This window comes from Oncorhynchus clarkii, chromosome 22 (assembly GCF_045791955.1).
Source record: "Oncorhynchus clarkii lewisi isolate Uvic-CL-2024 chromosome 22, UVic_Ocla_1.0, whole genome shotgun sequence".
NCBI classification, from domain to species: domain Eukaryota; kingdom Metazoa; phylum Chordata; class Actinopteri; order Salmoniformes; family Salmonidae; genus Oncorhynchus; species Oncorhynchus clarkii.
Window position 1 is genome coordinate 3,119,422 of NC_092168.1, and position 25,171 is coordinate 3,144,592.

General features: G+C 41.5%; 1 protein-coding gene across 4 annotated transcripts in view; it reads right to left on the reverse strand.

The window, feature by feature from the left end:
* Positions 1-25,171, reverse strand: part of LOC139380324 (sodium leak channel, non-selective) — a 265,187-nt gene that overhangs the window by 204,370 nt on the left and 35,646 nt on the right. For all 4 annotated transcript variants that reach the window (XM_071122925.1, XM_071122924.1, XM_071122926.1 and 1 more), the window contains 4 exons: positions 23,099-23,250; positions 19,743-19,885; positions 18,142-18,246; positions 758-844 (listed from right to left, as the gene is read on the reverse strand). In XM_071122925.1, coding sequence (XP_070979026.1) covers positions 758-844; positions 18,142-18,246; positions 19,743-19,885; positions 23,099-23,250 — 487 coding nt within the window. The remainder of the gene's footprint in view (positions 1-757; positions 845-18,141; positions 18,247-19,742; positions 19,886-23,098; positions 23,251-25,171) is intronic.

Consider the following 25,171-nt stretch of genomic DNA (forward strand, 5'->3'; position numbering starts at 1 on the left):
CAAAAAAATACAGTTTTATATCTTTATGTTTGAAGCCTGAAATGTGGCAAAAGGTCGCAAAGTTCAAGGGGGCCGAATACTTTCGCAAGGCACTGTATATATATAGAGATGTGCAACATTACAAAGTTACTAAATACATACATTAAAGATGTGTCAAAATTAATGTATTTGTATTTTTAAAACATTCTAAAATATTTTATTGCCATGACTTTGATATGTGGTTGTTTATTTGTTAAGTTGAATGAACTGAATATAAAAGCCAATTTATGTTTGATCCGAAAATGCGTTATGGAGGCTCCCTACCGAGGGTGTGGCGGAGACTCCAACATCTCGTCTTTTTGTTTAGCCAGTTGTTTGTAATTAGCTGGATGGCTATAGCGATTAGCCCTGAATCACTATGAGCGGTGCGGTGCACACCAATTTATTGGTTGCGTATGACAGCTCCTCGAAGTGCAAGTATGAAATTCTAATACTTCTGTGGAGGCCACATTGCAGAAAATGCTGTACGGCCACTGCAAACCTCGGATTGACCATGAAGAGCCTTTAAGTCGCTATGGATAAGAGCATCTGCTAAATTACTCAAATGTAAATATAAAATGAACACTTGCAAAGCACAATTCGAATGAGCTCTGCCCCAAAGAATTAGTATTTGAATAGAATTTGGCCTTGTTTGGGGGCGTGCACGCGTGTCTGTGTGTTCATGTGATATGTTCAGGAGTGATGACAGTGGTGCTGCTATTATCTCAGAGGTCTGTACCTGGAGGCAGGCTGGTGCGCGGCCATGTGGTTTGTTGACGTCCACAGCAACAAGCTGCCATCCTCCAGCCGAGTCCTCGTGGAACATCTGCGACCACAAACACAAGACGTTAGACACACACACACGCACAAAAGCCGTCATGCACACACACAACTGTCAGAATAAGCATGTACACACATTTTAACAGACACACACCCTACGGCAGTCCTAATGGAACATCTGTGACCAGTAAGACACAACATGAGGGACCACACACATAGCCACAGGCTCTAACACACACACACACACACACACACACACACACACACACACACACACACACACACACACACACCTAAGGGTTTCAAACACACCAGGCAGCTTGATTGTGGAGTTGCATCAATCACAAATACATGCACGCATGATTACACACACACCCTTTCAAACACATACTGTTTTTGGAACGGAGACTGAGGACGTTGTTCTGTTCTGTTCCCATCCTTGTCAAACAAACATACTTGTCTGTTTGTGTGTCTGTGCATACACACGTGTGTACGTGTACATACTGTATTCTGACAGTTGTATGGACAGCCTGTCTGCCTGTACCCCTGCGCCACCGACTAATTGCCTTTTTTGTCTCTAAATAAATAAAAGACTGGGGCGTGACGCCATGAATATAATTACATTTGATAGCGACAGAAAATATGAATTGTTTTCAAGGTCGTAGAACTCTCCGTCTTGACGCCAGGGGCATTTACCAGGACGTAAACAAATTGCTCACTGAGGAACATATGACAACCAAGCAATTTTTGTGGGGTATTTACCCCTTTTTTCTCCCCAATTATTCAAACTTGACTCATCGCTGCAGCTCCCCAACGGATTCGGGACCCGCCTAACCGCGCTGCTTAACACCCGCCAGCTTAACCCGGAAGCCAGCCGCACCAACGTGTCGGAGGACACACTGTTCAACTGGCATCCGGGGTCAGCCCGCAGGCACCTGACCCACCACAAGGAGTCGCTAGAGCGCGATGAACCAAGTTAAGCCCCACCAGCCAAACCCTCCCGTGACTGTAGTAACGCCTCCAGCACTACTGCATGCAATGCAGTGCCTTAGACCGCTGCGCCACTCGGGAGCCCCCAACACAAGCTATTTTATTTGAGGAAAAAATACTGTTGTTTCAGATCTAAAAATGTTTTTAGATTTTGAAAACCATTATGGAGAGATTTCAGTACCAACAGAAATTGTATTTAAATTCCATAATTTTTACTTCGTATTAGAATGTTGAATTTGAATGTCATATTTTGGAATTTGGAATGCACAAATTAAATCATTGAATTCATAAATTGAACTTGTATTTCATGATTTGAAACTGAATTGAATTGCATGAAGTTAACATTTTTCATTTCAATTTGATTTAATATTCAAATTCAATATTTACAGTGCATTCGAAAAATATTCAGCCCCCTTGACTTTTCCACTTTGTCACATTGCAGCCTTATTCTAACATTGATGAATAAAAACAATTAATCAGCTATCAACACACAATACCCATAATGACAAAGCCAAAACAGGTTTTTAGAAATGTTTCCAAATGCATTAAAAATAAAAAACAGATACCTTATTTACACAAGTATTCCACCTCTTTGCTATGAGACACAAAATTGAGCTCAGGTGCATCCTGCTTCCATTGATCATCCATGTGATGTTTCTACAACTTGAGAGTCCACCTGTGGTAAATTCAGTTGAATTGACATGATTTGGAAAGGCACACACATGCCTATATAAGGTCCCACAGTCGACAGTGCATGTCAAAGCAAAACCCAAGCCATGAAGTCGAAGGAATTGTCCGTAGAGCTCCGAAACAGGACTGTGTCGAGGCACAGATCTGAAAATGTCTGCAGCATTGAAGAACCCAAAGAACATAGTGGCCTCCATCATTCTTAAATTGAAGAAGTATGGAACCACCAACTCTTCCTAGAGCTGGATGCCCTGAGCAATCAGGGGAGAAGTTCCTTGGTCAGGGAGGTGACCAAGAACCTGATGGTCACTCAGACAGAGCTATAGTTCCTCTGTGGAGATGGTAGAACCTTCCAGAAGGACAACCATTTCTGCAGCACTCCACCAATCTGGCCTTCATGGTAGTGGCCAAACAGAAGCCACCCCTCAGTAAAAGGCACATGACAACCCGCTTGCAGTTTGCCAAAAGGCACCTAAATACTCTCCCCAAATACAGGTGTGCAAAGCTTGTAGCATCATACCAAAGAAGAATCGAGGCTGTAATCACTGCCAAAGGTGCTTGAACAAATGACTGAGTAAAGGATCTGAATACTTATGTAAATGTGTCGCTCATTCAGCCGACAGAAACTTTCAACCAGTTTTCCTCATTAAGCTACGGGGTCGGAGTCAGAGGCTGAGCCTTCTCTGGTCTCTACTCCTCCCGTTACGGGGTCTGAGACGCCGAAGCTTCCCACCATTAGCTCTGACAAATCGAAAACTCTAGTCATTACCCGCAGTATTAGACTTAAAACAAATCATCCAGCCATCATACACTGTTTACCAGGGGTTATGGCTACCGACGTTAAGACTAATCTGAAGATGGTGCTGGCTAAAGCTAAAACTGGCGAGTGTAGAGAGTATAGAGATATTGTTATCCACGTCGGCACCAACGATGTTAGGATGAAACAGTCAGAGATCACCAAGCGCAACATAGCTTGAGCGTGTAAATCAGCTAGAAAGATGTGTCGGCATCGAGTAATTGTCTCTGGCCCCCTCCCAGTTAGGGGGAGAGATGAGCTCTACAGCAGAGTCTCACAACTCAATCGCTGGTTGAAAACTGTTTTCTGCCCCTCCCAAAAGATAGAATTTGTAGATAATTGGCCCTCTTTCTGGGACTCACCCACAAACAGGACCAAGCCTGATCTGCTGAGGAGTGACGGACTCCATCCTAGCTGGAGGGGTGCTCTCATCTAATCTACCAACATAGACAGGGCTCTAACTCCTCTAGCTCCACAATGAAATGGGGTGCAGGTCAGGCAGCAGGCTGTTAGCCAGCCTGCCAGCATAGTGGAGTCTTCCACTAGCACAGTCAGTGTAGTCAGCTTAGCTATCCCCATTGAGACCGTGTCTGTGCCTCGACCTAGGTTGGGCAAAACTAAACATGGCGGTGTTCGCCTTAACAATATCACTAGGATAAAGACCTCCTCCATTCCTGTCATTATTGAAAGAGATCATGATACCTCACATCTCAAAATAGGGCTACTTAATGTTAGATCCCTTACTTCAAAGGCAATTATAGTCAATGAACTAATCACTGATCATAAATCTTGATGTGATTGGCCTGACTGAAATATGGCTTAAGCCTGATTAATTTACTGTGTTAAATGAGGCCCCCGTGCATCCCACAAAGGCGGAGGTGTTGCTAACATTTACGATAACAAATGTAAATTTACACAAAAAAAAATACATTTTCGTCTTTTGAGCTGCTAGTCATGAAATCTATGCAGCCTAATCAATCACTTTTTATAGCTACTGTTTACAGGCCTCCTGGGCCATATACAGAGTTCCTCATTGAGTTCCCTGAATTCCTATAGGACCTTGTAGTCATAGCAGATAATATTCTATTCTTTGGTGATTTTAATATTCACATGGAAAAGTCCACAGACCCACTCCAAAAGGCATTTGGAGCCATCATCGACTCAGTGGGTTTTGTTCAACATGTCTCTGGACTTACTCACTGTGACAGTCATACTCTGGACCTAGTTTTGTCCCATGGAATAAATGTTGTGGATCTTAATGTTTTTCCTCATAATCCTGGACTATCAGACCACCATTTTATTACGTTTGCAATTGCAACAAATAATCTGCTCAGACCCCAACCAAGGATCATCAAAAGTCGTGCTATAAATTCACAGACAACACAAAGATTCCTTGATGTCCTTCCAGACTCCCTCTGTCTACCCAAGGACACCAGAGGACAAAAATCAGTTAACCACCTAACTGAGGAACTCAATTTAACCTTGCGCAATACCCTAGATGCAGTTGCACCCCTAAAAACTAAAAACATTTCTCATAAGAAACAAGCTCCCTGGTATACAGAAAATACCCGAGCTCTGAAGCAAGCTTCCAGAAAATTGGAACGGAAATGGCGCCACACCAAACTGGAAGTCTTCCAACTTAATTGAGGACAATAAGAACAATCCGAAGTTCCTTTTTGATACTGTCGCAAAGCTAACTAAAAAGCAGCATTCCACAAGAAAGGATGGGTTTCACTTCAGCAGTAATAAATTCATGAACTTCTTTGAGGAAAAGATCATGATTATTAGAAAGCAAATTATGGACTCCTCTTTAAATCTGCGTATTCCTTCAAAGCTCAGTTGTCCTGAGTCTGCACAACTCTGCCAGGACCTAGGATCAAGAGAGACACTCAAGTGTTTTAGTACTATATCTCTTGAAACCATTATGAAAATAATCATGGCCTCTAAACCTTCAAGCTGTATCCTGTATACTGACCCTATTCCAACTAAACTACTGAAAGAGCTGCTTCCTGTGCTTGGCCCTCCTATGTTGAACATAATAAACGGCTCTCTATCCACCGGATGTGTACCAAACTCACTAAAAGTGGCTGTAATAAAGCCTCTCTTGAAAAAGCCAAACCTTGACCCAGAAAATATAAAAAACTATTGGCCTATATCGAATCTTCCATTCCTCTCAAAATGTTTTGAAAAGGCTGTTGCGCAGCAACTCCCTGCCTTCCTGAAGAGAAACAATGTATACGAAATGCTTCAGTCTGGTTTTAGACCCCATCATAGCACTGAGACTGCACTTGTGAAGGTGGTAAATGACCTTTTAATGGCATCAGACCGAGGCTCTGCATCTGTCCTCGTGCTCCTAGACCTTAGTGCTGCTTTTGATACCATCGATCACCACATTCTTTTGGAGAGATTGGAAACCCAAATTGGTCGACACGGACAAGTTCTGGCCTGGTTTAGATATTATCTGTCGGAAAGATATCAGTTTGTCTCTGTGAATGGTTTGTCCTCTGACAAATCAACTGTACATTTTGGTGTTCCTTAAGATTCAGTTTTAGGACCACTATTGTTTTCACTATATATTTTACCTCTTGGGGATGTCATTCGAAAACATAAATGTTAACTTTCACTGCTATGCGGATGACACACAGCTGTACATTTCAATGAAACATGGTGAAGCCCCAAATTTGCCCTCGCTAGAAGCATGTGTTTCAGACATAAGGAAGTGGATGGCTGCAAACTTTCTACTTTTAAACTCGGACAAAACAGAGATGCTTGTTCTAGGTCCCAAGAAACAAAGAGATCCTCTGTTGAATCTGACAATTAATTTCAATGGTTGTACAGTCGTCTCAAATAAAACTGAAGGACCTCGGCATTACCATGGACCCTGATCTCTCTTTTGAAGAACATATCAAGACTGTTTCAAGGACAGCTTTTTTCCATCTACGTAACATTGCAAAAATTGCAAAAACTTTCTGTCCAAAAATGATGCAGAAAAATTAATCCATGCTTTTGTCAATTCTAGGTTAGACTACTGCAATGCACTACTTTCCGGCTACCCGGATAAAGCACTAAATAAACTTCAGTTAGTGCTAAATACGGCTGCTAGAATCCTGACTAGAACCTAAAAATGTGATCATATTACTCCAGTGCTAGCCTCCCTACACTGGCTTCCTGTCAAGGCAAGGGCTGATTTCAAGGTTTTACTGCTAACCTACAAAGCATTACATGGGCTTGCTCCTACCTATCTCTCTGATTTGGTCCTGCCGTACATACCTACACGTACGCTACGGTCACAAGACGCAGGCCTCCTAATTGTCCCTAGAATTTCTAAGCAAACAGCTGGAGGCAGGGCTTTCTCCTATAGAGCTCAATTTTTATGGAATGGTCTGCCTACCCATGTGAGAGACGCAAACTTGGTCTCAACCTTTAAGTCTGTACTGAAGACTCATCTCTTCAGTGGGTCATATGATTGAGTGTAGTCTGGCCCAGGAGTGGGAAGGTGAACGGAAAGGCTCTGGAGCAACGAACCGCCCTTGCTGTCTCTGCCTGGCCGGTTCCCCTCTTTCCACTGGGATTCTCTGCCTAACCTTATTACAGGGGCTGAGTCACTGGCTTACTAGGGCTCTTTCATACCGTCCCTAGGAGGGGTGCGTCACTTGAGTGGGTTGAGTCACTGATGTGATCTTCCTGTCTGGGTTGACGTTTTTCCTAGACACCATGCTTCTACACCTGCATTGCTTGCTGATTGGGGTTTAAGGCTGGGTTTCTGTACAGCACTTTGAGATATCAGCTGATGTACGAAGGGCTATGTAAATAAATTTGATTTGATGTGCTATTTCAGTTATTTCTAAAAACCTGTTTTTGCTTTGTCATTATGGGGTATTGTGTGTAGATTGATGAGGGGGGAAAAAACGTTTTTCAACAATTTTATAATAAGGCTGTAACGTAACAAAATGTAGAAAAAGTCAAGGGGTCTGAATACTTTCAGAAGGCACTGTATATATTCTGTTTCAACATGGTAGATATTACATTAATTGTCTGTGAATCAAGTTTGCAAACTATAATTTAAAGTTGATCAAAGTTTTGTATATTCAAACTTAGATGCATTCATATTCCATTTTCAAATTCAGTTAGCAAAATTCAGATTCAAAACCAGAGAGAACATCCTGGAACTTTGCCAGCCAGGAAAGGTGGAGGAGAACAGAGCCATGGCTCTATGTAGTACTGTGCACATCCTGTAGTCTGTTCTTGACTTGGGGATTGTGAAGAGACCTTTGGTGGCATGTCTTGTGGGGTATGCATGGGTGTCCGAGTTGTGTGCTAGTAGGTTAAAACAGACACCTCGGGGCATTCAGCCAATTTGAGCCATGAGAGATTTACATGCATATTATTCATGTTAGCTCTCTGTGTACATTTAAGGGCCAGCTGTGCTGCCTTGATCTGAGCCAACTGTAATTTTCCAAGGTCCCTCTGTGGCACCACACGACTGAACAGTAGTCCAGGTGCGACAAAACTAGGGCCTATAGGACATGCCTTATTGATAGTGATGTTAAAAAGGCAGAACAGCGCATTATTATGGACATACTTCTCCCATTTTAGCTACTGCTGTATCAACAAGTTTTGACAGTTTACAATCCAGGATTAATCCAAACAATTTATTCACCTCAACTGCTACATTATGTATTGCAAGATTTGGTTGAGGTTTACGGTTTAGTGAATGATTTGTCCCAAATACTCTTTTAGTTTTTGAAATATTTAGGATTAACTTATTCCTTGCCACCCATTCTGAAACTAACTGCAGCTCTATGTTAAGTGTGGCAGTCATTTCACTCACTGTAGTAGCTGATGTGTATAGTGTTGAGCATCTTTACTCAAAGCCAGTGGCATGTCAATAATAAAGATTGAATGAAGTAAGGTGCCTAGACAGCTGCCCTGGGGATTTCCTGATTCTGCAAGGATTATGTTGGAGAGGCTTCCAATAAAGAACACCCTCTGTGTCCTGTTAGACAGGTAACTCTTTATCCACAATATAGCAGGGGGTGTAAAGCCATAACACATACATTTGTCCAGCAGCAGACCATGATCGATAATGTCAAAAGTCACACTGAAGTCTAACAAAACAGTCAATCATCAGCCATTTGTGTAAGTGCTGTGCTCGTTGAATGTCCTTCCTATAAGTGTAATGGGAGTCTGTTGTCAATTTGTTTAAAATAAAATAGCATTGTATCTGGTCAAACACATACTCAAAGATCACAGCACCAAACTAACTGACTGGGTTTGAAATCAGGCCTACTTCACAACAACAACAATTTCTGTGGCAAATATAAGCAAAAGGATCTGTGCATCCCATTTAGTGAAAGTGCAACATAGGTGGTTTGGTGATTCATGCATGTGATGAGAAACCTTGCCTGAGACCTGAAGACATGTGTTTGTTTGACTGATGAGGTTCTAACACAGGTCTCCTGTGCACCAGCAAATGCAAATGAACCACCTGTGTTATGTTGGGGATTAATCAGAATAGTTGGGTAACATAGATAAGATGTTTTATTTTTATTGCATGCTTATGTGAGATATGTCATTAGAATGTCTATTTTTGGATAATACTGTTGGCCGGTTGCAGTTATCTGTTCTCTGTCATGGGGTCAGTTACTTGGGCCGCAGAGAGGGGAGGGGTCAAGCTTGTCTTCATATGTAAACATATCTTTTAAACCATGTTAAGGGATGATTGAGGGGGAACCAATTATCTCTTGGCTCCACAATGTCTGTGTGCCAGTCACTGTGTCTCTGTGATCTTGTCCAGGAGGGGTGTATTTGATATATGCCTGTTGATGAGGTTTTGTTTTATGGTCCTGAGAGCGAGATAAGTTTAGGAGACAAAGCTGAACGATAATATATAGCCAATGCTGTCTGGCTATGTGTGTCTTTGCTATAAAGGATCTCAGTTGCAATGTGTAAGGACTCTCAGAGAATTCATTTATAGACTCTGAATTAATCTGAGAGTCACAGGGTTGTGATGGAGCTCATATAATTAAAGATGGACTTTATGATAACTCTGACTTGTGTGTGGTTTGCTCTCATGATTTGGTAAATACAGGAAATTTCCACTACATTTGGCGACGAGGATGGGATGTGAATCTTCACTCGGTGACTGTTCCTGATGATCTAGGTAAATAAATCATGCACGAGGGATCCCCCAAACTTGGGATCTTAGGGAACTTGGGATCTTAGGGAAACCACACTTCGGGAATGAAGCAGATGGACCAACCTTTGATCTGAGAGGAAGCGAGCTGAGTGGATACCACATCTCGAACTGAGTTTTTTTTTAAAGAAAATGGTGAGCGAACCACACACAGATTTGAAGTCAAGTTTTTTAAATATGCCTGTTACGTATACTCTGAGCGTGAATTCCTTTGTAAGGAAGGCACCTTGGTGGCGTAAGCAGGGCCGAGTCAGAGGAGAGTAATCTGAAAGTTTGTGGACTCAAAAGATACCCTGCCACTGTCCGGTTGCGAGTGACCAAGAGCTGTCCTGACACTGAATTGATCACAGTGTGGATTGGTGCGGTCTGTAGGGTGAGGGGCCAGGGGACTGTGTGTTCTAGGTGAAACATGGAACTTGGTGAAGCACATTCTGTGCGTCTGTGTGACTGTTTAAGTGACCCTCAGAGGTGGTGAATTCCAATTATTTTAAATGTGCTAGCCAGGTATGCCCTGGGTTACTCTGTGTGAGTATTGTGTTATGGGATCACTGTGTAATAGTTGTCGGTGTGAGCGGGGTAGGTTGACTCTGTGTGGGTAACCTTTTTATGTTCTGAGTGGTAGTGTAATGAGTGGTAGTGTAATAGTTGTCTGACCAGTTCTGTGTGAACATCTGACCAATCCTGTGTGGGTGATCCTTAAAGTTCTGTGTGAGTACCTAAGATTTCTTAAGTTTTATATGGATTCTATGAATTATTTGAAATTATGATAAATTGTATGTGTGTATAATCAATTACTAGGGATTTGATAAAGTAATGCTGAGAATAATTAGATACAATTTAACGTACGTAGGTTTTGAGTTGGTATCTTAAATGGATAATTTGATAAAGATGAGGTTTTAAGCACTATTAAACTAGTCTACAAAATCTGGGAAATTGAGCTCTAGAAACGGGTTAGTGTGTGTCCACTTTTGGTTATCTTACCCTAACGATGTAACTATAAAACGCATATTGGATTATCTCCGTCTGGGTGAAACATTTTAAATTAATCTGCCCTTAAGGTCTGAACATGCTATATTTTTTCTTCCCAGTATGAGAGAAGTTGCGGGATTTATTGAATAAACTGTTTTCCATAAAGTTAGAGAGAATTAAGAGGGAATCTCGATGTAATTCATAATGTCGTACAAAGCCTAAGGTTTTCCATCAAACTAATTATCATTGCGTGATTAATGTGATGTAGTAAAGTAATTGAAATACGTTGCATAAGTAAACCTAATCTACTTTTATTAAAAGGCGCAATATCTGTTTCCTAGTAATTGAATGTCTATTTTATTCTTTGATTGCTAATCTATTCATTTGGCATTTGAGAAACATAGCTGGAGTAACGCTTGTACCTTTAAACTTGGGCTATTATTTTTCATGGAATTGCCGATAGAGACGTGTCTTGATTTTACTTGTAAAGTAGGGTTTATTTGCGGAGAATCTTAGTCATTTACATAGCATTGGTGGTAGAGTTCTCGCCTGCAACGCGGGAGGCCCGGGTTCCGTTCCCAGTCAATGCGCTAACTGAATTCTGAGTTTTTGATTGTAAATAATCAATTTGTATGTTTTGCCTGGAAAGTTATGGTCGCTAGTGTTTGTATAAAATATAAACTGAACGTTTTAATAGCTTGTTTGGTTCAAATTGATAGAAGGGATAAATTTAACGTTTTTAATAGATTGTTTAGGTTAAATTGATAGACTAATTCATTCAACTTAAAATAAGCTAATTTTGATGCAAGACGATGTCTGTTCACTAAATTATCTGCTGGAATAATGTATTGAGAATTGAGTCGTATTTAAATTACTGTATCAATAGAGAAGACAGTAAGTTACCTAAGTTAAAGAAATTCTGAATAATAGCGGCGAGAGGATGGCGATAGGAAGTGATTACCGAAATGTTTTTCATTCTTATAGATTGACTGACGCATGTTATAATGTTGGAACTGCGTGTGTTATTTTTAAAGAAATAGGATACATTTCATAAGTGTGAAGAGCAAAGAGAAGAGGAAGTTATAAAGTTTGGTTTTAAAGCTTACGATAGAGGTAAAGAAAAAACGTTGAAATGGGAGGGGTTATATTTTGGCCCACTGGGAGAAAATAAATAGGATGTTAAGTTGTGAGCGAGTAAAACATTTTGAGAATGGATTCTGATGGTTATTGATTCTTGGTTTGATTGTTTAGGTAACACCAGTTAATTTGAGCAGGAAAGTTCATGTAGTCTAACATTATAGTATGTTTCCATTATGTGGAACAATGTCAGGTCATTAAAGTTGATTGCTGGTTGAGTAGTTTGAGAGCCTGTTGGCAGAAGACTGAATGGGTATGAATGTTGAAAAGCAAGCTTGGTCCAAACTAGTAAACTAGTATGTTAAGTGGGGGAGTATCATAGATTTTAATTTTAGTGTTGTTACCGCAATAGTCAAAACAATTTCATATGTTTTGGGAAATTAGCTTGGTTGAATTTGGTTATTTGAGTTACTTTTTTATTTTGCTTTTTAAAAGAGAGTTTGGAATCAAGTATGATGCCTTGGTACTTAAAATCAGATACCACCGGGAGCCTGATACATAGACATCTGCTCAGGGGCATCAGTAGCTGTTTTTTGAGGATCATGCAGACTGTGTTTTATTTTATTGAGATGTAAACATGAGTCTCTGAGCAATTTTGTCATCTGAACCATTATAGTAGTGAGTTCTTGTGTAGTTTGTTATTTGCATGAATTTATCACTGTATCATCTGCATACATTGGAATTTCAGACCCTGTACAGACCAAAGGAAGATCATTAATGGATGTGCTGAACAGTATTAACCTTTGGGGAATGAAAACTCAAAAAAGTTTGTTTGGATTTTTACGCTGATGAGACAGCGCCAACTTTTGAAAGATTTTAGATTTGTTAAAAAAAAATCAGGATCGTTTTTACTAAATGTATATCAACAGGTTGAAATTATTAGATTGCTGATTAAAGGGGTTTGTTTATTTGCTTATGGTTTGTTTTAGGAGTTGATTTAACTTAATTAAACATTGTATTCTGATGGGTTTGAGTAGGGTTCTTTCTTCCGGGATGGATGGAAATGATCTACATATGTAAGTTGAAGGAGGCATGGGAGATTAGCCTACTCAAACACCTGGCTCAAACAGAGAGGGCTGCTATGTTACCTAGCTGGCTAGTTTAGCCTACTCAATCGCCCGGTTCAAATAGAGAGGGCTGCTATGTTACCTAGCTAGCTAGTTTAGCTTACTCAAACACCTGACTCAAACAGAGAGGGCTGCTATGTTACCTAGCTGGCTAGTTTAGCCTACTCAAACAGAGAGGGCTGCTATGTTACCTAGCTGGCTAGTTTAGCCTACTCAAACACCTGGCTCAAACAGAGAGGGCTGCTATGTTACCTAGCTGGCTAGTTTAGCCTACTCAATCACCCGGTTCAAACATAGAGGGCTGCTATGTTACCTAGCTGGCTAGTTTAGCCTACTCAAACACCCGGCTCAAACAGAGAGGGCTGCTATGTTACCTAGCTGGCTGGTTTAGCCTACTCAAACAGAGAGGGCTGCTATGTTACCTAGCTGGCTAGTTTAGCCTACTCAAACACTCGGCTCAAACAGAGAGGGCTGCTATGTTACCTAGCTGGCTAGTTTAGCCTACTCAAACAGAGAGGGCTGCTATGTTACCTAGCTGGCTAGTTTAGCCTACTCAAACACCCGGCTCAAACAGAGAGGGCTGCTATGTTACCTAGCTGGCTAGTTTAGCCTACTCAAACACCCGGCTCAAACAGAGAGGGCTGCTATGTTACCTAGCTGGCCAGTTTAGCCTACTCAAACACCTGGTTCAAACAGAGAGGGTTGCTATGTTACCTAGCTGGCTAGTTTAGCCTACTCAAACAGAGAGGGATGCTACGTTACCTAGCTGGCTAGTTTAGCCTACTCAAACACCTGGTTCAAACAGAGAGGGCTTCTATATTACCTAGCTGGCTAGTTTAGCCTACTCAATCACCCGGTTCAAACAGAGAGGGCTGCTATGTTACCTAGCTGGCTAGTTTAGCCTACTCAAACACTCGGCTCAAACAGAGAGGGCTGCTATGTTCCATAGCTGGCTAGTTTAGCCTACTCAAACACCCGGCTCAAACAGAGAGGGCTGCTATGTTACTTAGCTGGCTAGTTTAGCCTACTCAAACACCCGGCTCAAACAGAGAGGGCTGCTATATTACCTAGCTGGCTAGTTTAGCCTTCTCAAACACCCAGCTCAAACAGAGAGGGCTTCTATGTTACCTAGCTGTCTAGTTTTGCCTACTCAAACACCTGGTTCAAACAGAGAGGGCTGCTATGTTCCATAGCTGGCTAGTTTAGCCTTCTCAAACACCCGGCTCAAACAGAGAGGGGTACTATGTTAGCTAGCTGGCTAAGGCTATCCAGCACTTGAACTCCACGTCAAGGTAAGCTTTTGGTTTTATTAATGTATTGCCACCGGGGCCTGCCGGTGTAATTGCTAAACTGCTTTCTGTACACTGTACTACATTATTGTATCGGGTTTACTAACGCTTTAGTTCTAGTAGCTATGTTGACTATGACTTTAGCTAATATAGTGATCAAGATGTAGGCTGTGTGTAGTGGTTAGCAGTTATGTATGAAGGTTTGGCTTGAAAGGTTTTTTCACCTGGTCACAGACAGCTGTTGTATTGTGAACTTGAAGTCCACAAGCGAAGGGAAAAGATGAGAAGAGGAGAGATGCGAGCAATGAGAAAAGTGATTAGGCTGTTTGTATGTGGCTGCTATGAAAGTGAACTGTGTGTGCGGGTGATCAGGGGTGTATTCATTCTGTTGATTCTGTTGAAAAGCATTTCTTAAACGGAAGCAAACGGAAAGGAAACAGGAATAGACATACCTGAATTTGTCTAATAGAAACTCTCAATTGCAACTGTTTGGACTAATGATTACACCCTAGATCAGCTACATAAACCTTCACTGTCGTAAATGAGATGTGAATGGTTAAGCTCAAACCTCCACAGTAAGTGGGATATTGATATTTGACTATCTGCATAAGAATACAGACATATAATCAACAACCACAACATGAAATACATTTTAAGGTTGGATCATGAACTTCAATGTGGTAAATATTTGAGAGAAAATGGTAAATGTATTGAAGCCAAACTTAAAATGCTACACAAACAAGCACTCCTAGAATTTGTCTTATTTTGATGGCAGAAGCTAAAGAAATGATGTACTTCTAACCTCCAATGATCTGTCCGGGTTATGATGCAGAGGGACTAAGGCACCAATAAAATGCACTGCTATAATGTGGGTGTCAACCCAACACTAATACACAACAAGAACCCATTAAAGTGGAGAAAGGCTACAGAAGACTTTGTTACAGAATACAAGTATACCTTCCTTTAAAGAGCCATGATTCCTTTGTTGCTTTGTAGAGATTTCTACTTTCGGTTAACTTTTAACAATGTTTTGGTAGAGAGATTAGACAACCACCAACACTTTCAGGTTCAACCTTTTCTCGGGAGAATTGGGAAAAGGTAAGAAAACAAATCAGTGCTGTTCAATCTTTGAAAAGGATGAGCTACATTTAGAACAGAAAAAATGCACTTGTATTCCCTGACCCGATTCACTGTGTCCTGATTCTTGCTGTGAAAATACTAAAATAAGTAGTCGTATGGTCGAGAATGGTTTTCATTACTCCTCCTTCTACTCCCATCTCTCTTCTACCCTCCTCCCTATCATTTCCTCCTTTCTTGATTCTACACCTGTCCTATGCCTCCTCTCCCCTTTCCTCCTTCTCCCTACCTACACCCCTTAGTCATGTTTTCCATTTAGGTAGCTTAATACAAACTTTTATTCTAAGCCAACAATGGGTGCAGTTAACTGAAATATAGGTGATACAACCATGCATCACAAGCATAGCAATTCTCTCCCTTTCCATCCATTCCTCCCACTTCACCCTCCTCTGGCTCGATTGGCATCCCCAAGGGAACACCAAATGGAACTCTAGAAGGCCACAGGGCTGTGATGCCAAGCCAACTGCGCGATTTTACATCTTGCTAAGATGTTTGGTGCAGTAATTTTCAAGTAAAAAAATGTGTGCTGTTTTGTCTTATGTCAACAAAGTCAGATCCGCTGCGCTGATGGGCAGGTCTGTCTCACTTTCTGACTGTGTGTGTGTGTTTTGGAGTGTGTATCTGTTTTTTTGGTGGATGTGAGGGCATATGAACCTGGCAGAGAGAGTGAAGCAGTATGCCAGTGTTCACACCTTCTCCCTCCCCTCACACGCTCACTCTTGGTATTTTATTAGGATCCCCATTAGCTGTTATAGGGGCATAATATAGGGACATTTCAAATGTCATATTATGTATATATACAGTGTTGTAACGATGTGCTAATAGTGAAACTACAAAAGATTTTAAAAATCAACATAAATATGGGATGTATTTACAATGGTGTCTGTTCTTCACTGGTTGCTCTTTCATTGTGTGTGTGTGTGTGTGTGTGTGTGTGAGAGAGAGAGTGTGTGAGGGGAGGGAGACTGTGTGAACACTGACATACTGCTCTATTCTTTGCCAGGCCCGTACAACAATACACACCCACCTACCCACCCAAAAACACACACACACACGCACTCTCTCCCGCTCTCAGTATGACTCATGTGTATGTCTGTCATTTGCCCTATCTCCTGTAGGCTGTGTCTGGCTCTGCGCTGACAGCCGGCCAAATGTCTGGAAGAGCTGTGTGTGTGAACACTTGGAGTCTGTTAGAACACTGGCATACCGCTCCACTCTCTCTGCCAGGCTATATACCCATACACACACCCATACTCAAAAACACACAGGCCTATATAGTGCACTTCCCTCAGTTTTGTCACACAACACAATGCCACAGTTTTTAGGGAGCGTGCACTTGGCATGCTGACTGCAGGAATGTCCAACAGAGATGTCGCCAAATAATTTAATGTCCCGTCTCTACCATAAGCAGTCTCCGACGTTGTTTTAGAGAATTTGGCAGAATGTCCAACTGGCCTCACAACCACAGACCATGTGTAACCACGCCAGCCCAGGACTTCCACATCCGGCTTCTTCACCTATGGGATTGTATGAGACCAGCCACCCGGACAGCTGATGAAACTGAGGAGTATTTATGTTTGTAATAAAGCCCTTTTGTTGGGAAAAACTCATTCTGATTGGCTGGGCCTGGCTCCCCAGTGGCCCCTGCCCAGTCACGTGAAATCCATAGATTAGAGACTAATGAATTTATTTCAATTGACTGATTTCCTTATATGTAACTCTGTAAAATCGTTGAAATTGTTGCATGTTGTGTTTATATTTTTGTTCAGTATAAATATACATATACATCAGATATACATATACATTGACTGGAAATAAACATTGATAGCCTATATTAATTTGTTTCAGCTTGCGAATCGTACTGCTCCTAAAGGTAAGTTTCCAAGACAGGCTATGTGCATACATTTGGAATTAAATTGTAAAAGAGGAATGTGACAGAGGAATGATATTGCCCAATGAAGGTAGGACAAACCGATAAATAGGCTTACAACAATCCGCTCCATTTCTGTAATTTTGTGTAAAACCAGTTATCAGGGTTGCGAACTGAAATCAGATTGATGTCAAGATCCGAGAGTAAGCTGGTCCACAGTGGTCGGCGAACCAACAACCTTCAGGCCCACAGCCCTGTGCGCTATCATAATCAGAATGCTGACACATAATGGCTCGAGGTGAAAAACAGTTAGCCAAATTACAAATCTAAGTCTCTGGTCTGTCCTAGCTAGGAGTGAGATCAAAATGTAGGCATGTTCCCTGCTATCTACTTCATGTTTTTATCATTATTCTGGTAGAGAGAGGGTCACGTGATTTTTTCCCAAGCGTTTAGGGAGGGTCGTGTGAAAAAATATTTTGCTTAAAACTAAAACCGCTGGGCCTCCTTCAAGCTACGTTCTGACAGTGTAATTCATATATGCTATCGCAGAAATAATCATTTGGTTGTGTTTAGGAACATTAGAATATGATTTGCATTTTATTTCAAATAACACAATATGATTTTCATTCGTTTATGTTACTGTAGCCTATATGTAAAAAAGCTCAAATTCAAGTGGACAATCAATTTTATTAGCGGAGTGCCTCGGCACAAAAGCTATAATGGTATTATAATGAATATAAGTGTCGATATGACAGCAGTCAAATAGTAAATGATTGTCAGCTTGTGCTTATATTGTCTGCATCTTCACACAATGGCATCAGTTGGATTTCATTTAGCTGTTTTCGTATCTTTCACTTGCGTGACACACTTAGACATTAATTTGCACTACAACCAAACAAAGTTGTCTCTGGTTTTCTCTTAATTGTGTTCCCTTTATTGTATTCCCATTGTCTTGTCATTCTTCAGCACCGTTGTGGAGTACAACGGCTGTGCAGGTGCCTTATTTTGCACAGAGGGAGCGATATCCCATCTCACATTGTTCATAGACTTGTTTTCTTTGCAAGAAACTTGTTATTTGATAATTTGACAGTGTTATGGCTTTATAAATACATACTCTAATGTGGCTCTGATTGAAGTGTGTGTGTGTGTGTGTGTGTGTGTGTGTGTGTGTGTGTGTGTGTGTGTGTGTGTGTGTGTAACAGTACCTGTGTGGTAGCAGTAGAGGTGGTGCTGCTTCGGGACCCCCACATCTGCTGGAACTGAACTCTGATCTCAGCAAACGTTTCAATGATGACCGCAATGAAAACATTCTGAGAGAGAGAAAGAGAGACGGAGACAGAGCGAGAGGGAGGGGGGAGGTGGAAAGAAATGAGGAGATACAGGGAGAGAGATAAATAGAAAGAGAAAAGGTGAATGAGACAGTGAGAGAGAAAGAGTGATATAGAGACAGCGAGCAAACAATGAAGAGGGGAAGAGATGAGAGAGAAGATCATAACGGACAAAAACTAGACCGTTTCTTCAGGTCTCTGAGCTGGTCTCGCTCTTAGTCATTAGTCCAATTAGAAAGTACACTGATATTCTCACTAAAGAGGAGCAATAGGTGACATCTAACTAGGCAGATAGAGTAGCTCTACTTTACCTGTCTCATAGAATTAAACAGAACCTCAATGTATCACTATGACCTGTTTCTCCTTGACAGTTCACTTGTCTATATAACTACATCTCCAGCTAACTCTTGAGGGATTGGAAGTGAGCAAACAACACAGGTGTGAATGTCTTTGTCTAGACTGGAGGAATCTACTGTGCCACACACCCGACAAAAGAGATCACGTTCAGAAAGATGGAGAGAATAATACATACAGTGAGCTCCAGAAGCATTTGGACAGTGACACATTTGGGCTTTTTTTGGCTCTGTAGTTTGGCACTTTGGATGTGAAATGATACAATGACTATGAGGTGAAAGTTACAGAGACATAAATATCATACCCCGCAGAAAATGCTAACCCCTTGGTAAAGGTGAGAGGTTAGAATGTCTTGGGGGTATGATATTTGTGCCTCACTCATCATTATTCACGATGCATTCATGATTATCCATAACCATTGTAGCATGTAGAAGTATTTAGAAAAATATTATATTCTTATTTGTGAAACAATGAAAGTGAATCCAAAATGAAAAAAGACATTATTTACCATTCATTTCTATTGGGCACAAAATAATCTGAAACACAAACAAAACATTGACAAGATTGTAGTCACAAACTTGATGTAGTCGTTGTGTGTTCGGAATAGGGGACCTTTAATACACACACGGGAATTGTTCCAAATGGGGGGAATATGTACAAAAGTGCTGTGACTGTTCACCCGATGTGGATGGAAATACCCTCAAATGACTTTAACCTCAGAAACATTGCATCGTTTTAAGTCCAAAGTGCTGGAGTGCAGAGCCAAAACCATCAAAAATGTGTCACTGTCCAAATACTTTGACCTATATATGCAATTTACCAGACACTTGTATACAAAGTGTCTAATAACGGTGAGTGCATATGTTTTTGTAGGTGGTCCAGCGGGAAATGGAACCCATGACCTTGGCGTTGCTAACCCCATACTCTTACCAACTGTTCCAAACAGGCCCACACAGGAGAAGAGTCTCCTCACACAAGATACGAGTGACACTTTTATCTGGCCTGCTACGGTCCATTCTCTTTCACCAGACAAACTGTATCCTTCCATAGGATGACAGGGAGTATAACTGTACCAGTCAAAAGGGACGGGATCGTAGCAAGTCAGATAAATCTGTCTCTTGTACCTTGACAAGCCAGGCGAGGAAGAAGATGAGCGTGATGAAGTAGAAGTAGGAGCGCCAGCGAGGGAAACTGTCGATGGCTCTGTACATAAGGAACACCCAGCCCTCCTGAGAGGCTGCCTCGTACACGGTGAAGATACTGGTACCTGGAGAGAGGGAGAGAGTGAGATCAAATTGTTGATTCAATTTGTAGTTGTTAAATTGCTTGCCAATTCTGAAGAAAGATTCAGTCTCTTACAACCCTTTGAGTTGTTTTGGCAATAAGAGTAATTCTGTAATGCATAATAAAGTATCTTTCTATTAAAATGTATTTAATTGAGAGGGAGCGAGAAAGAAAGAGTGAGAGAAAAAGAGCGAGAGAGAAGGAGATAGGCTCAGAGACGAGAGAGTGAGAGAGAAAGAAAGTTAGGTGGTCCCATGTTGAGCTACATGTATACTTCACGCACGTTTAGATCAACTATTTGCGTTATACAAAGGCCCCTGTCTAACCAATTAAAAAGTATCCTTCAGATCCTCCCTTTCACCCCAAACACAATACCTTGCGATTCCCTTGTCATTTTATATGAAAGAGATTCCTTGGAGCTTACAAGGAGCCATAAAACAGTCATCACTTTTGAGGATGATACACATGACTTCCCAATAAAGAAGCTTGAAGGTTGTTTTTTAACCGTTTAATTACATAGGGGCATACAATTTAAACATCGACACATACATTCCACCATCCAACCTTATCTTACACTCATTTCCAGCGCTTAGTTGGAGTAAATCATGAACATTACCAAATTCAATCACTGAATTAGAAATTGGGCATATTCCTTTCCATTGGTCTGTTTATGTTGACATGTAAGCATGTACAGTAATAATGACAGTATATTGACAGTGTCACTTTCTGGTATATAGTTTCCTTCTGATCTAATGTCCAATGGGCCGTACATTTTTAAAATGTTTCTATGAAACCTCCTTGCATCCCTTGTCTCACGTGGCTTACTGTGGGGTGCTGCCACTGTACCAGGAAAAAAGTCACCATGTCACTCACACACACGTTATGTCACTAGAGTTAAGGGTAGCTTCAGCTTCAGTTAAAACTGTAATCTCAAACTGTCTTGATGCACTCAAGACAAGAACTTGGAGGTAGAAGGCCAGAGGACCTCTGCACACGGACTGATCACACACACTCACTCTCTGTATTTGTTGTCTATCATTTGCACTCGTGTTGCTGTTAAATGTGAAATACATTGTTTGCTAACGCCAAACTCCACACCAAACTACCATGGGAAAATAACCTTATTAAATTCACAAATTCAAAAGTGTGTGTGGTCTCTTTGGTTCCTTGTCAACATCTTCTGGGCTGGTAAAATAGTTTCTCAAACACAGTAATGAAAGCATTGGGAGTAATAACCGGTGTCTAAAAACTTGGTCATGTTCATTGGGCACCAATTAAAGAAAACAGACTAAAACAGGGAGGGAATAGTCCAATAAGAAACTTTCATTTACATTTTCAGTGAATCAAAACATCCCCACTGCACAAAGACTTCCATCGCACCCAGACAGATCATAATTATCTCCATGCATCGGTGTCAGACAGATACAGTGCATTCGTAAAATATTCAGACGCCAAGCGTCACGTCTGGAGGAAACCTGGCACCATCCCTACTGTGAAGCATGGTGGTGGCAGCATCATGATGTGGGGATGTTTTTCAGTGGCAGGGACTGTGAGACTAGTCAGGATTGAGGGAAAGTTGAACGGAACATCCTTGATGAAAACCTGTTCCAGGTAGCTCAGGACCTCAGACTGTGGCGAAGGCTCACTTTCCAACAGGACAACGACCCTAAACACACAACCAAGCCAAGGCAGGGCAGGGGTGGCTTCGGGACAAGTCTCAGCCAGAGCCCGGACTTGAACCCAATCGAACATCTCTGGAGAGGCCTGAAAATAGCTGGGCCGCTATTCTCTTGGCACACCTGTATTTGGGGAGTGCCCCATCCAACCTGACAGAGCTTGAGAGGATCTGCAGAGAAGAATGGGAGAAACTCTCCAAATACAGGTGTGCCAAGCTTGTAGAGTCATATCCAAGAAGACTTGAGGATGTAATTGCTGACAAAGGTCCTTCAACAAAGTACTGAGTAAAGGGTCTGAATACTTATGTAAATGTGATATTTCAGTTGTTATCGTTTTAATACATTTGCACACATTTCTAAAAACTTGTTTTTGCTTTGTCATTATGAGATATTGTGTGTAGATTGATGAGGGGTAAAACACAATTTCATCAATTTTAGAATAAGGCTGTAACTTAACAAAATGTGGAAAAAGTAAAGGGGTCTAAATACTTTCCGAATGCACTGTATGTAGTCTATGTAAGTGCCATAATAACAAGGCTATGCAACACACGTCTTCAATGCATGGCTATGCAACATGATTGAATAACATGGTATTATTTTATAAATGATAAACAAGGTCAGTAATACATAAACAGAAGAGAGGGAAAGAGCGGGGCTTCAACAACCCAAGAGCAGCGTGTTTGTGGTCACAACAATGTGTGAAGTAAACACACTGGTAGACAGGGATGCACTTCTTCCTCCAGAAAATACTACCAATTGAGAGAGGGAGAAATAGAGAGAACGGAGAGAGAAGTAAAGTCTTAACAGAATACAGGCCTTCCCTGCATGCCCAGTCTGTCAAGGTCTGTTAATAAGCTCTCTCTCTCCCTCTATCCTGTCTGTATCCATCTCTCCATCCCTATCTCTCTTTCTATCCTTATCTAGCTATTTAGAGATTAGAGCCACTGCTCAGAGTATCCAACACTGGATTTGGGCTCCGCTCAGGTGATAAAAATGAATCACGCCGCTAAGATGGCCAGAACCCCAGACCAAGGCTCATGTAGAAGCATTTTTTTTATTTTGTAGCTTTTTCTGCATCTGAGAAAATAACCCAGGAAAGACCAGCCACAATCCACTCCAGCACTGTCCATGGAAATGCTAAGAAATAGAATCCCTATTCTATTTCTATGGAACCGACCCACCTTTTTGGGAAGCACCATGATAACCCTCAACATTCTTGGTCTGATTCATTTATGCAGGGATGTAAACCAACAAAGGTGTTCCAGCAGAGGTGTAATCTGTATATCCGGTTGATGAAGCCGCTGTAGCACAGCTCTAACACACAGATTCCAGCCTTGGCATTTTATCATCTAAATTGGTAGTTGTACAAATAAAACTCAAAGTTATTCAGACAGCAGTTACTAAGCTGAACGTACAAAGCTAGAAATGCTGTGTGCATGTGCGTGTGGGGGTACACCCGTGTGCATGTGTATGTGGGGGTACACCCGTGTGCATGTGTGTGTGTGTGTGTGTGTATGTACCGAGCTCGTTGAAGCCGCTGTAGCCCAGCTCCTGTCTGCTGAGCCCCAGTTCTTCCAAGTCCACACACTTAAAGCCCAAAGGACACAGGTATCCCTCCCCGTCTGGCGAACAGTGGGTGTCGGGGATGGCCAGGCTGTTCCATGTCACAGTACTGACAAACAGAAACACAAACACAATATAATAATAATATAATAAAATATTTATTTCATTTTAGAGCTTACTTATGTTTGCCAAGTGCATTGATCATTGAAACTGATCTTGAGAAAGACATTGGAACTGAAACATCAACATTTAACAATCTCAACTATATACTGAACAAAAATATAAATGCAACAATTTCAAAGATTTTACAGTTCAGAGTTACAGTTCATAAAACCGTAATCAGTCATTTGAAATACATTCATTAGGCCCTATTCTATGGATTTCACATGACTGGACAAGGGTGCAGCCATGGGTAGGCCTGGGAGGGCATAGGCCCACCCACTGGGGGAGCCAGGCCCAGCCAATCAGAATTAGCTTTTCCCCACAAAAGAGCTTTATATAAATAACTGTAAACATAAATACTCCTCAGCACCCCCCCACCCCCTCCTCAGATGATCCCGCAGGTGAAGAAGCCAGATGTGGAGGTCCTGGGCTGGCGTGGTTATGAGGCCGGTTGGATGTACTGCCAAATTCTCTAAAATGGCATAGGAGGCAGCTTATGGTAGATAAATGAACACACAATTCTCTGGCAACAGCTCTGTTGAACATTCCTGCAGTCAGCATGCCAAATGCCCTGCTCCCTCAAAACGTGAGACATCTGTGCCATTGTGTCGTGTGACAAAACTGCACATTTTAGAGTGGCCTTTTACTCTCCCCAGCACAAGGTGCACCTGTGTAATGATCATGCGGTTTAATCAGCTTCTACCTGTCAGGTAGATGGATTATCTTCGCCAAGGAAAAATGCTCACTAACCGAGATGTAAAAAAAATGTGCGCACAAAATGTATGCTAAATAATATTTTTTTGTGCATACAGTATGGACAATTTCTGGGATTTATTATTTCAGCTCATGAAACATGGGCCAAACATTATATTATGTTCAGCATAAAGCCCCCTTCTTGTTTTTCCTATAATTAATGAAAGACAGAAAAATAATTTACATATACAAAAATGACTGATACTTTCAATACAGACTTTTCTGAAATGTGCACAGACAGAAACAGGAGAGAATACGATGAGATAAAAAGGCAGATTGGTGAGAGCTCAAGCACTGGAGAAAGCAACCGTTTGTTTTTCACCCTCTTTGCTTCTGAAGCTCCCAAATAAGATCTGGTGCAACCAATTACCTTCAGAAGTCACATAATTAGTTAAATAAAGTCCACCTGTGTACAATCTAAGTGTCACATGATCTGTCACATGAACTCAGTATATATATGCACCTGTTCTGAAAGGCCTCAGAGTCTGCAACACCACTAAGAAATGGGTACCACTAAGCAAGCAGCACCATGAAGACCAAGGAGCTCTCCAAACAGGTCAGGGACAAAGTTGTGGAGTACAGATCAGGGTTGGGTTATAAAACAATATCTGAAACTTTGAACATCACACAGAGCACCATTAAATCCATTATTAAAAAATGGAAAGAATATGGCACCACAACAAACCTGCCAAGTGAGGGCCACCCACCAAAACTCACAGACCAGGCAACAAATCAGAGAGGCAACAAAGAGACCAAAGATAACCCTGAAGGAGCTGCAAAGTTCCACAGCGGAGATTGGAGTATCTGTCCAGAGGACCACTTTAAGCCGTACACTCCACAGAGCTGGGCTTTACAGAAGAGTGGCCAGAAAAAAAGGCATTGCTTAAAGAAAACAATAAGCAAACATGTGTGGTGTTCGCAAAAAGGCATGTGGGAGACTCCCCAAACATATGGAAGATGGTACTCTGGTCAGATGAAAGTAGAATTTAGCTTTTTGGCCATCAAGGAAAGGAAAAGGTCTGGTGCAAACCCAACGCCTCTCATCACCCCGAGAACACCATCCCCACCGTGAAGGATGGTGGTGGCAGCATTATGCTGTGGGGATGTTTTTCATT